This window comes from Lytechinus variegatus, chromosome 2 (assembly GCF_018143015.1).
Source record: "Lytechinus variegatus isolate NC3 chromosome 2, Lvar_3.0, whole genome shotgun sequence".
NCBI lineage: Eukaryota > Metazoa > Echinodermata > Echinoidea > Temnopleuroida > Toxopneustidae > Lytechinus > Lytechinus variegatus.
In genome coordinates this window covers 49,065,805-49,079,573 of record NC_054741.1, presented here as the reverse complement: position 1 = coordinate 49,079,573, position 13,769 = coordinate 49,065,805, and the positions used below count along the sequence as shown (strand labels likewise).

Below are 13,769 nucleotides of genomic sequence, written 5' to 3'. Positions count from 1 at the left end.
AGGTGATTTGTAAATGAGAGGGATGTTGATGTCAGACATTTTAAGATTATAAAATGATTTGTAGAAATTTGATTTTTTATTTATTATTTTTTGGTTGGCTGATCTGATAATAGGAAATGTCTTTGTTGAATCATAACAAGTTAATAGCAATGTCACGTGTTCAGGGGATGTTTAACCTTGTTTTACATGAAATTAAGGAGAGAAGATATATCATGTAACGTGTAGCAGAATACAAATAAATATGCATGGGTAATGTCGTCATTTTCCTAATTTTCATGGATGAGAGAGCATGTATTATGCCCATTGGGAGAATTACCATTTTCAAACTCTCCAGACTCATTTCGAGAGGATATCCAATGAAAGTCGGGGGCTAATTCCGTTACAATTGTAAATTAATTGATGTTATTTACCATTCATCATTTCATTGCCACACAAAGAATTAATGTACGTTTTCACATTTTCACGGTTAAAGTGATTGGTTAACATTGGTTTGACTTTTTAAAAATCTGACCTAGAAGGTCACACTTGTCACCTGTGTCTGTCATATGTTACAAAAATGAAGCCCAGAAAAAATTTCGTTCGAAAATAATTATTAAGTGCTTCAAAAATTGAAATATAAAGTGACCGGAAACACCATCTTAATTTCATCCCATACACTTATGTGTACTATTTGGGAGTATATAAGACGACTATTTACAAAATCGGGGTTTGCCTTGTAGTTTTGGTTTTTCATTCTCAATAATGGTTGTTTTCAGGGTTTATTAGTTCTAATACATGCACTTGTACACATGTTTCATCTTGGTTTGATAATTTTTTTAATCGGCTGCTCACAAAGTTAAACAATACCTTTAAGTCAGCACACTGAAAAATTTGAAATGAAGAGAGTGTGTCTTTCATTTATCAGTTCGAAAATTATATAAAAGTGAGTGACATATATATCTAGAAAAATGGAGAGGGGGTGGGGGCTCTGAGAAATGAGGATGGGCCTTGGCATTCATTTTCAAATTTTAACATGTACAGTGAATGAGTGGTTTTAAAATCATATAGGGCTGCTTCCTTCGAACACCTACACAGTAAAAAAAAAATATACAACGGTGTTTACTATATAAAACTTACAGCAATTGTTTAAACAGTTTAAACAATTGCTTAAACAGTTTAAACAACTGTTTAAATCTTAAGCAACAAAGTTTAATTTTCAATACCTAATTTTCAATAAATTAAACATGATTGTTTAGACGGTTAAACAAATACTGTAAAGTTCATATAGTAAACAGGGTTGTATAAAATCTTAAACAGCGTTTTTACTGTGTATGACGACATTGTGCCCACTCAACCATGACAGTGTAAAAAATTAGTCTGGAATGGTTAAATAATGGATAGAAAAACAATATAAATATGGTGAAAAAAACTGAGACAAATTTTCGCCTACCTCCGAATAAACACAATCACAAATTTAACTTTAATTTTTCATAAGTCATGCATACCTCAACCAATCAATTTTCACATAGGTAGCTCAAATGTGTGTAAAATATTCACTGTGAAATTAAAACAGAACAAAATAATTCAAAGTTTATAGCATTTCTATTTGGAGAGCATACTTTTTTGTCGACGAGTATAGTATAGACGGGGTGTTTTTTTTTATCCAACCCTAACCTGTCGAAAACAAAAGAGGGCGTGAATTACGAATGTGCGAATGTGTACGATCCGTCCAAACGCGGTTTTCGGTGCATGCAACAATTGCAACGTTTATTGGGATCTTATACCTTGGTCACATTTCCTCTACGGCGACCGTACGGCGAGTTGGAAACAGTCGTTTTTATTTTTTCTAAAACCACCTGTATGTAGCTGGTAGAAACAAAATGTTAAAACGGCTGTTTTCGACTCGCCGTACGGCCGCCGTAGAGCAAATGTGACTAAGGTATTAACAATGATACCCTTGCATGCTTAATAGTTTTATTGCCGAAATCTGAAGTAATGTAATATAATTATCATAGACGAAATTCACCCGAATTCATGGAAACATAATTGATGAAGGTTTGACGAAAATCTGTCAGTAAAAGAAATGCTGATTTTAAATTTGTCTTTTTGTGACGACTGAATATGAGCAGGATCACTCATGTGTTGTGTGATTATAATTTTCTAGCATGTAATCTCTCCGATTTTTTTTTTAAATACTTTACCCCCCGGGGGGGGGGCCACTTCCATTCACGAGTGGATACCATGCGCGACCATGGGGTCTCGAAAAGCACCCTAAACACGTATTTTCCATATTCTGAAGATGCACCCCTAAACAAGTATTGGCGTGTGAAACCCTACCCTTAACAAGTATTGGAAACAAAACGATACCTTTGGCAAGTATTCCCTAAATTGAACCCCTAAACAAGTATAGCGATATTTTATTGTTATGTCACGGGCCCGTCGATCGTTTGTTTTACCTCTACACATCATTAATGTTGGTTTAGTAGTGACGGGCCCACCTTCCACACCTCGCAAAAGTCGGACTCTAAACACGTAGTGTTGGGGCAAAGAGGACATTCTTTATAAAACATTTTAATTTTGTTTTTTCATCCCGGAAAATTTGACCCCAAACACGTAGCTTTCCTAGCGAAGTAGATACCCGTTTTTCATTATTTTTGTGTTTTTGACACCCTTAGCACGTTACGTACGTAACGTGCCCTATCGTGAAAAAGACGTGGTTTTTGGTCACGCATGGTATCCACTCGTCAATGTAAGTGGCGTCCCCCCCCCCCCGGGACTTTACCAGACATTTAATGTCAATATCATTATCACACAATAACTACATGAATTTACAACAAAACAACAACAAATGGAAAACACATTTTGTATTCATGGAGTTTTATGAATTTAATAAATTTAATTACGTAACATTAGGCCTATCTTGGAGGCAACTACTTGCATGTGAATATAAAAATAAAAAAAAAAGTGTAACTCTTTAATCCTATAATTGCCGCATTTTAGCTAAATATATACTGATGCAGATTTAGAATGGGGTCTGATTAGGTCGTCCCAAACTTGCTCCTCTGCATTTCCACACATAAGTCTTGTTAGTGAAATGACCAACATGACCAACCCTATCCTAAACCTAAAATAAAACCCACATTGTAACCCCAACTCTATATCTTAGACGAAATAAACCCCGGAGCAATTGTCGCCGGAGCAAGTGTCGTGACACCAATTAGGGAAATTCGATTTCATTCTAAATAATAATTATTTTCAATTTCCAAGATTAACCGAAATCTTATTTTGATGAATTTGATAACAAAATCATAATTCTATCCACGATAAGACAGTTTTAAATGAGAGTGAAGCCCTTGGAACAATATTGAGTAAGCTTGTATGAAAACAGACAAATCAACGAATAACATCAATGAATGTTTGAGGACGATTGGTCTAAATGTCGAATTGCTATATGGAGATCCTTCAATTGGCAATGCGACAAGATTTGTGATATCATCATAGAGGTGTATAAAATAAGCTTATTCACCTGTATGGATAAAACACAAGAACAACTCTCCCTTTGTACCCAAAATGTACTCCAAACCATCTACATTTTGCTAATTCTAAAGGCCATCACCATTTTCGATTCCGATTGTTTTTTTATTTTCGATTTTTGTTTTCGATTTTTCCCCAATTTTGTGAGCGAAATTCGACCCTCTCTCCCTACCGCTCCAACAACGCTCGGGCGGTGTGACCAGGCCTTAAAGTAAGTTAAAAACTTTTTGTCCATGGTATAATTTTATGAAACCTCTAATACATGTCTTCCCTTGAAAAAAAACTCTGATATATTGACAGACTTAGCATTTTGTTAAACTTTTCTCAAACTTTTAATGAATTGTTTAGTTAATGTTTATGTCTTCTCAAAATGCTTACTTGTTCCTGAGTTTCATTCTCCTGCATGCTTTGTAAGAGCAATATCTTATTTCATCTATTAAGCATGAGTTCTTTTCTATTATTCTTTATTATATATATATTGTCCTGAACTCCTTATTTGCATTTAACGTCTACTATATTTTGCTTCACAAACGATCTGTGACGTAGATGTTTTGTAAATGCTATAATGGAGATTTAGCTATGAAGGAGGTTTAGTGAATTAGAATCAACTTGAATAGGAATGTTTTTTCTCTAAGAGGATTGTTAGCTCTTAAAATTTAAGCCGATCATCGGATTTTTGTTTAATTCAAGCACGATAAGTCAGCGGCGGATCTCCATCCAGAGATCTGTCAAGCGATACTTAACCGATGAACCGTATCGATGGACTTTTATGAAAGAATGGGCTTATTGATACTTAACCTCATGGAAATAAGAAACAAGTAACGCGCATTCGTATCCACGTGACGCTCAATTTTGATTTTTTTTTAAGTTAAGAATTTGTAATCGAACCCCTCCATAATATAAAATAGGGAGAGTGAGGCAAAGGTATACATACGAGAGACAAAGCCACAAAACAAAATAAATAAAAACACAGAAAAAAAAACAATACGGAGAATTGGAGTCCCTTCCATGTAGAGTATAGGCATAAAGGGGAGAATGCTCCTAACCTGGGGACGGAGGGGAGGGGTGGGAGGTGGAACATCTTTTTCTCTCTCTCTTATCATGTCATATATTTTGTTAACATTTCATTTTTTTAATTGCTGAAACGCATTAGTATTAATTTCTAGTATCTTTGAAGTTTGATGTATATTTTGTATAATTATATTGTAATGGATTTATTGTATAATTTATAATTATGTTTCAATAGTTTTTACAAATTGTTCATAGAATCTGATTGTATATTTTGATTTGAGAGAATATAATAAAACATCCTTTAAAAAATATATATTATTACAACAGATTTTAAAAGCTGGTTTGCGATAAGCTAAAAGACTAGACTAGTCGTTTTGACAACGCCCTACTGATGTCTGAGCATTTTTGTAGCCCCAAATGCCTTATACTTCTGGGATCGTTCGATCAACATTTCAAAATGTGACAAAATTTTGGTCATTAGTCATGTTTTAGTGCTCAGAAAGTAAATGAATGCCGATAATAACTTCGAAGAAAACATCGCCCACGACAATACCGAAAAATTCTCTGTCGTACACCTCATTGTCTGCTCATTAACTATTAATATAATCAATAACGCAACTTCGCAAACCGCGATCCATATTTTTTGCGCAGACGACCGGTGTGATCTTTTCTTTGGCGCGCGATAGACGTGTTATCGGTATATGTCGATATTGATCGGTAACCCTTCGTCTTCTTGATACTCATACACTTTACTCGCCACCCAGGGCTCTTGCTTGACAACGCTTGGTTGTTTACACTCTCTATCCATTGATCCATAATAGATTAGGACAGAGTATGCAAACTTCTTCGACGCCTTCTTCTTTGACTCCAACTTACTTTCCAGTTGTCCATTGCTCTTCTGTCATTTTAGAATATATTGCCTGAAAGCTCTGAAATTCCACTGTAGGAAAATAGAAAATTTGGTGAATACTTGAGGAAAAGATATCCATTTCTGGGACAGTTTGACATTAAGAGGCTGTAGATATAAGAGCCCAACACGTGTAATTACGCCTTTTTGACCACTAGCTGCCATTGTGATATCAATAACGATATACAGGATCTAAAAAGAATTACTCGACTGGATTCTCTCAATCTTCATACAATCTGCATTTCACTGTTGGTAAGTAATATATATTTTTTCAGACAACAGTCCTCCTTTATTACATACATATTACTTTTCTAGCGGATTCGTCAGCATTAACATGATTAATAGTTCGTTTATGGAGATTTATGTTTGTTTGATTTGATGAACACTATCCTACCTAACAAAAGTAAATGGTGTTCCACTGTTGAGGAAAAAATAAAGGAATTTATGGCAAACTTTTGGCAACCAGCAAGTTCCATACCAAAATACTGCTTGTATGTGATTTAATTTTTTACATTTTAATAAATTATTGTTGAAAATAACTTGAAATTATTAAAAAAGAGTACAGGTTGTTATGTAAATAAAATGAAAAATGTCGATCATCTTATTTCACCATTTTGATCCAAGTCAAGACTGACTTGTTTAACATTTCCCAACTTTATACTTTTGTATATACTACTACGCATATTACTACATTGGGTCAACTGGTCGAACATTTTAAATCTTGAGTCGCTAGCTCAAGCGACACCGTTTCGAGTCAAGGTGGTTATATGAAAAAAAAAATCACTTTATTCTGAACCGATAAATTATGTTATGAATCATATCTTATTCCATGGAAATTCGATTCCATGGATTAACATAATTTTGACTTGGGGGAGGGGGAGGAAATAATAAAAATACACGGTAATTAGAATCTGATCAACTTTCTTGCGTATGAACAACACAAGCAAATACAGACACAAAAATTTATACCAAGTTATAGTTCTTAGTTTTGTCACTCGTATATAACTTTGCTCTAACGACCTAAATTATACCCTGCTAAAGTGTTAAAGTTAATTATCAGAGGAGATAATGACAGTTCGAATAGCTTTAATCACCGCTTAGCATAACGCTTATAGACTCTGTAAATACGATTGACTGATAAAGGGGTGTTTTTATCCGTGTGTGGCAAAATACCCGTGAACAATTGAATTCTATCATCCGAGATATTGTGAGATATTGACCTTGATTTAGACGTTTTAAACTCTTTTTATATAAAAATCAGAATGGAATTGGGCTGTCATTGGTGGGCGTGTATTCAGTGTATAATCTTCATAATAACCTTCATATACGTTTCACTTAAAAAAAAATATTCGTTTTAATGTCTTGTAATATTTTTTATCAATTTCTTATTTTGATATATGCACACCATATGTGTACCACTAAATGTATAGACTAAAAAAACTAAACACTATACCTCCCATTTTAATTTCTCCCTCCCCTTTGATATCAATGGATTCGTAAAAGCTGTTAAATTCTTGACTAACATTGCGGACGTAATCTATTAGTATTGCTCGGGATTTAGTTTATATTGGGGAGTTCAAAGTGTTATATATATATCTATACATGTTTTCCCTCATGATGATTATTTCGTTGCATTGAAAAATGGGCACAAATCTAACCAGTTCAGAAATTAGAAAGTCGCTACCTTCCAATGTTTCATCCGAATATTAGCCAGAAAATGCACTGATAATACGTTTGATAAGTAGTCCTTAATTCATATATTTAGTTAAACAGATCTAAAATGTAAATATTATTAGTCTCTAAATCAGAGCCAGTGCACGCTCTATATGCCATTTGTTTACGAAATATAAACAAAGATAAATATAGATAAATTCTATCTGTAAATTGAAGTTGATCCATCTTGATTCATTTTTCATCTATCTTTTTATTCATTCCAAAATAAATTCAATTAATGCGTATTAGCACTACGGGAGAAACACCAATTGAGACTGCTTATGCAGTACTCATAATATCATTACCGACTTGTGTGAATGCATATTTGCTCTGGTAGGTCGCCAAGCAACGTCTTCGGACAAATTACGGCATTGCCATGGAAATAAATGTTACTGATCGAAGGCTGTAATTTCCGTGAGAAAAAAAATCATAATCATGGTTACATCGGTAGCGCACGTAGACGGTGCTATATCATTTTTTCCGCAAGAGCACGTCAAAAACACCTGTAAGATTTTTGCTAATAATCTCTTGTATAGCTTTGAACATTAAAGACGAGGGTAGGGGCTAGGACAATATGACAGGTAGGGTCGATCAATAATTGCGTACAAAATGATATGACGCAGTTGCATGACAGAAAATAAAGTGAATTTATGTACTAAGTAATAAAAGTTTTTAAGAATTGATCCCATTCCAAATATGAATAACATTAGATGAATGAATGAATGAATGTATGAAAGTATGTATGTATGTATGTATGTATGTATGTGTATGTATGTATGTATGTATGTATGAATGAATGTATGTATGACTGAATGATGAATTAGTTTAAATTTAGGGATTTTACGTGTCAAAAGTGGTTCCATGACTTTTGCTACGGCGATAATTTCTCCGCTGCAAAGGAATGACCAACTTCGACCCTGGATTTAACAATATGCCCTATATCCCAAACCTTAACCCTAAACCTAACATAAAACCCTATTGCAACAATTGTCGCTGAGTGCACCGTTGAAATAATCATACTACAACTTTATAATAATTAAAATTTTTAATGACTAATTTTAATGATTATTGAGAAAACTATAATAACATAAATGTTATTTATGAGAATAACTAAAACACCAAGATAAAAGTAATAATGATATTACTATAATGATGATAATCATGATAATAATGATCATGATAATTCCTACTAGGGCCTATACTAATTGATGGAAATAGTTTGAAATAGTAATACTCATATTAATTTTACTGAATTCTATTAAGTATTACCCATTTGAATAATCCTTCTTATACAGCACGTGAACGAGATCTACATAAAATACCATGTATATTTATGTGAGAATTTCTTCTTTGTTCAATGCAGACCCCATTGATATCATTCATCGTCCTGTGGGCAGCGCCTACGATCTTTCGGAATGGATGCTAAACTCTACCCATCAGCACACTAAACAGGAAAATATAAAATACACTATCTGGACCACGCCGGACCTTTTCTTTCACAAGGGCGTCGACTAGGCAGACGATCACGATGTTACGTATCTTCGTGGTCTACAACAAGCTCCGTTACACCTTCGATACGGATGCTACCGATACTATCGCCACCCTGCGGGAGTCAGTATGTGACACATGCCAGATTGATACGAGAGGCGGGAAAAACGGAGAACAGAAATTCGTGGTTCTGCAATACCAGGTAGGTACTTTAAAACCGACTTTAACATATTTTACAGTTCCTCAATTCGAGGTATGTAAAAGGAACTTGAGTGACCTTAAATATCTGACGTACTGAAGTTTTGACTCTGATTTTCCCACTGAAACATTGTTTTTATTAACTGCGGAATTCGGATAATAGCTAGTGGTAGAATACTTTCGAATACTACTCTCGATTCAGATATAGGTTGGTAGAAACAACTCACAAAGATTTTAATAAACTACCTGTCCTACCGGTCATACATTTTTCTTCGTTATGTTCTGTTTGTTATTTCAAAAAATATATTTATGACCCAAAAGAATCGATCAAAAATCATGATTACTTTTTGTGAGGAGAGGATTTTAATGCATCCACCGAAGACCACAATAACGAACCTTGCCAAACCATTTAGAATGCATTTATACTAACGAGATAAAGACAGCTTGTTGTTCTTATTTTTGGCTTATCACCAAATGTTTGGTTGAATCGTTTTTGCCTTTCTTAACATTTCATTTCAGATGAAACAATAACTTTTTGTCATGGTTTGCCATTGCAAAGTAATTTTCATTCGAAAATACAAACATTATTTAGACTTATTTTATTATCGTTTTATATTCCTAGGGTGCTGACCTTCAAGATACTTGGAAGCTAGGTGATATTGGGATTGTAGCTGGTTCCACATTGCGATGCTTTCTTCGAGAAGAAATCACTCCGAAGTTGTTCGTATACTGTGTCTACAACGACGAGAAAGTTGAAATACTCGAAGAAGTCCGATTCGATTCAGACTACGTAGCGGCGCTCCGGTCGATCATCTCCCGTCGTATCGGCCTACCGGTTACCGTCTACCGTATCCTTGATCCGAACGGTAGAGAAATGTACGACGGAAATCTTCTTTCCATGTACGATATCTCCCTCGGTTGCACAGTGCGTCTGGAGACGTGGGATGGCTGGAATGATTTCCTCAGAGCCGCTTCTATTGGCCACACCACACACGTGTCTCACAATCTCTCTCAGGACGAATCCATAGCGAAATTTCAGATGCGGGTAGCTCTTTTTATTGCAGCACACTATGGACATATGGATCTTGCCTCCGCCATTTTGAAAATGGGTTACAGATCGGATGAGGCTGTGGGTGACCATCCTACAAAGGAATGGTGCGCAAGTACACACATCGAATCAAAGAAAACAGCGGTTCATGAGGCTGCCGAGCACGGACAATTGAGTATCTTAAGAATATTTGTCTACAACAACATCTGTTGCGTGACTTGTAAAGATGGCAACGGTCTCACAGCTCTAAATGTTGCACTCAGGAAACAAAAGCGTGAGGTCGCTCTCTATCTTCTCACAAAACAATGGTCAAATGTGCAATATAGTGCCTTGATACTGCCCCTTACAATTTATTCCCAGGTTCGAAAGTGGTGCGACCGGGCCAAGGACAAAGTTTTGTTGGTACATGGTCCAGACAAGTCGAGTATGAAATATAAGAGAACAACGCGGCAGCCAGGAGGTCTTTGTGGGGAAGGGGTTTATGTTGATGGATTGGTCAAAAGCAGCCTGAATACGAATCCCAAGCGTGGATCTGAGATAAGTAAGACCAAAAAGAAGAAGCAAAGAGAACAGAGAAGATTAACGACGGCAATGACCAGTTTTACAGGCGCAACGGGTTCTTCGTCACCGGATCCTAGGCTTCCAAGGATATCTGGTGTCAGGACACCTACCCTTGTTGCAACATACCGTGAAAGACTTCGAAGAAAAAATGAAGATGAGGATGAATATGAAGGAGAAATGTCAAATGAGGATGGTAGATTTGCAGATCTTCGGGAAAAGCTGAGACCAAGAAGCAAAAGCTTCAACCATGAAAGGACACTTGCTCTGCCACAGATTGGTCAGAAGCCTCGACCTCGTAGTTCATCGCAACAAGAGAATGGCCTTGCGGACATTCGAGCAGTAAGTGCCGCTCCCAGTTCAATAGACATTGGTACAGAACGAGGAAAGATGGCATACATCCAGACTACTGGGACTGGGAGCAGAAGGTCTCGAAGACCGAAGCAACAGCAGATTTCAGAATCCATGCCTGCCAAACCTATCTTGGTCGAACATAAACCATCGATAGAAAAGAAAGAATCACGCTTCGACCGAATGGAAAAGTTTAGAAGACAACGGAAGAAAGCTAGCAAGATGGATAGTAGTATTCCACTCCCACCAGTCAGTAAAAACACTGTCCACCGGCCGTTTTTCTTCGCCCAGAACGAGGATGATAATATCCCTCGACTCACGGTAGATCTGTACGATGAAGTAAATGGGAAGACAACCTGGGAGCGCGCTCTCGAAGCGCTCACCATTGCGTCGGTGTTCGAAGAAAAACCGTGGTTGCAACGCGTCAGGATGGCCATGGTCTTGTCTAGGAATCACGTACGAAGGATAAAGAGTCTCCAGCGATCACCGTCGAGCAACGGTAATATAAAAAGTGCTCTGAGCGGTAGGAGTAGCTCGAAAAAGGTGACTGTTACTGATGAACATGCGGTCGATCACGAAGGCGTAACGTCAAGAGGTGGTGGCCGAGTAGAAAGTAAAGAGCAAAATATAATCACTTCTGCTGTGGATCATTCTCAAGAAACATCGCGTGCAACCGAAGTGAACTAAGTTTTTGACTGTAATGTATTCAAATTGATTTTGTGGATCAAAACATTTCATTCAAGCAAAGCCGTAGGCTTATACGCATAAAACAAATCCGGGGGGGCTAAAGTACGGGAAATTATCGAAAGCACATAAACAGGCATTTTGATCTTTAAAAAGCAAGGATTTCGTGCACACAATACTTTTTCGGTATTTGCAAAGAAAAAACTGCCACCAAACAGAAACAACAAAGTCAAAAGGGGACAAACTCTTGAATAGCTGACAGATTGAAGGCAATAATCCCCCCCCCCCCCGCCCCCGTGTCGTGCTATGATTAATCGTAATCGGGATCAAAGGACTGCATAGGCTAAGTTCACAACCCCCCCCCCAAAAAAAAAAAAAAAAAAAAAAAAAAAAAAATTAGCCTGCTTGGCGACCGGGCGGCGAGTTTTTAGCTCATTTCGCCCGGCCGTCAGGACACCACTGGTTTCGGGGGAATCGCTCGGTCGCCGCTCAAGATTTAGTGCGGAGTTAAAATTATGGCGACGAGTGAAAAGTGAGCAGGCGCCGGTCGCCGCTTCAAATACGCTCGGTGCCCGGTGGTCGCCGTCCGGGCGCCGACGTAATCGAGCGGTGGCCGTCGAGTAATTATTTAAGACAGAAATTGTACTCGTTGGATCAAAATGCGGTCAACGGCTGGGTGGCCGGCCGCTTGCCACTGAGAGATCTATCGTTGATCTCGCGGCGAATTCAAGATCGGCCGGGTGATTACTTACAAATAGGCCGGTGGGAGACCGCCCAAGAATCGGTGGATCGTCAGCCGATCACCGCTCGGACGTCAAACAGAAAAGCTCTCCGACATAGCCCGAATTTGGCCTTGAGTAATGGGTAATCGACAGGGCACCGCTCGACTTCAAATCGGAGAACTTATCTGTTTGGCGTCCGAGCAGTGATCGGCTGACGACCCACCGATTCCCGGACGGTCCCCCATCGGCCACCGGCCAATTTTTAGGTAATAGCCCGTCCGATCTGGAATTCTCCGCGAGATCATCGACCGATCTGTCACCGGCCGGCCAATGACTGCTCGACAGCTGTTGATCCAACGAGTTCAGTTTTTGACCTAAATCGTTCGACGGCGTTCGCTCGATTACGTCGGCGCCCGGACGTCGACCAACCGGGCGCCGAACGTATTTAAGGAGGCGAGTGAAAAATGAGCCGGCGCCGCCAGAATTTTAACTAGGCGCTAAAATCTTGAGCGGCGACCGAGCGATGCTAAAAAAAAACAGTGGGCCCGGGCGGCTAACGGTCGTTGCCTACCGGGCGGCTACCGGTCGTTGCCCGGGCGAAATGGCTGAAAAAACTCTCCGCCCGGTCGCCGAGCAGGCTAAATTTTGGAGTTTTGACCTTAGCCTTAGCAAAGTCCCCGCAGTAAATTGAGTATATTTATTGTAAGGACATTTCCCTTGGAAATTACTAGCTATCAATTAATTTATAGTATATTTCTTTCCTTCTTATGTATAATAATTGTCCATTCTTGATAACGAAAACTTTCGATATTTCTCAAAATGCCAAGCCAACTCCTGTATGTTTCCAATCCTGATAAATTTCGTTTAAAATTCAGTTAAATATAAAGAATTCATCAGGAAATCGCATAACGGTTATTCTAGGTTGATTTTAGCCTCTTAAATCAATTTGATGTTAGGGTGACGTTTATAAAGTCATTTTAATAATGTAGAACTGTTTTCTAATACTGTATAATGCCAAATGTATATAAACATAATTTGATGAATTAGAGACCATCATTAATGAATTTTATGTAGATTTTTTTTCACTTTATTTATTTTATATATCATGTGAATTTATATGATCAATATAATTGTCCTTATGATGAAGCCGTATTGATTGTTTATCGAATCGTTCAATACTTTTTGTGCTGCATGTCATGAAGGAAGGAAGGAAGAAAGATAAAGAATGAGAAGTTTGGGGGAGAAAATAAAAAAAACCGAACTATCATAGTCTATGGAAAATAGAGCCTAGGGAGATAGAAAAAAGTAAATAATCAAGAAAGAGAGAGAGAAAGAAAGAAAGAAAGGAAGTTGTGATTGGAGTAATGACCCCCTCCCCCCTTTTTTTTTGGGGGGGGGCTTGTCAACTTTGGAAAAGAAATGGGCCCCTACGTTGCCCTCGCCACTTTACTGGTTAATTTTTGGTCCTTCCCACTGAAAGAGACAATAGGAGAGGGAAAGGAATACGAGAACAAGTTGGTGAGCAGAATGAGATAAGGAATTACATAAATAATTATTTGTGACTACGGAGTGACGT

General features: G+C 37.7%; 1 protein-coding gene across 1 annotated transcript; it reads left to right on the top strand.

The window, feature by feature from the left end:
* Positions 1–5,259: 5,259 nt before the first annotated feature.
* On the top strand, positions 5,260–11,549 carry LOC121408241 (protein ANKUB1-like). Its single transcript, XM_041599638.1, has 3 exons — positions 5,260–5,683; positions 8,508–8,834; positions 9,453–11,549. Exons 2-3 carry the CDS (start codon positions 8,673–8,675, stop codon positions 11,472–11,474), a joined length of 2,184 nt encoding a protein of 727 aa, XP_041455572.1. The 5' UTR covers positions 5,260–5,683; positions 8,508–8,672; the 3' UTR covers positions 11,475–11,549.
* Positions 11,550–13,769: the final 2,220 nt, after the last annotated feature.

Coding starts and splice junctions, on each gene's coding strand:
- LOC121408241 (XM_041599638.1), top strand. CDS start 8,673: ATGTTACGTATCTTCGTGGTCTACAACAAGCTCCGTTACACCTTCGAT. Junction 8,835..9,452: donor TCGTGGTTCTGCAATACCAG/GTAGGTACTTTA, acceptor TTATATTCCTAG/GGTGCTGACCTTCAAGATAC.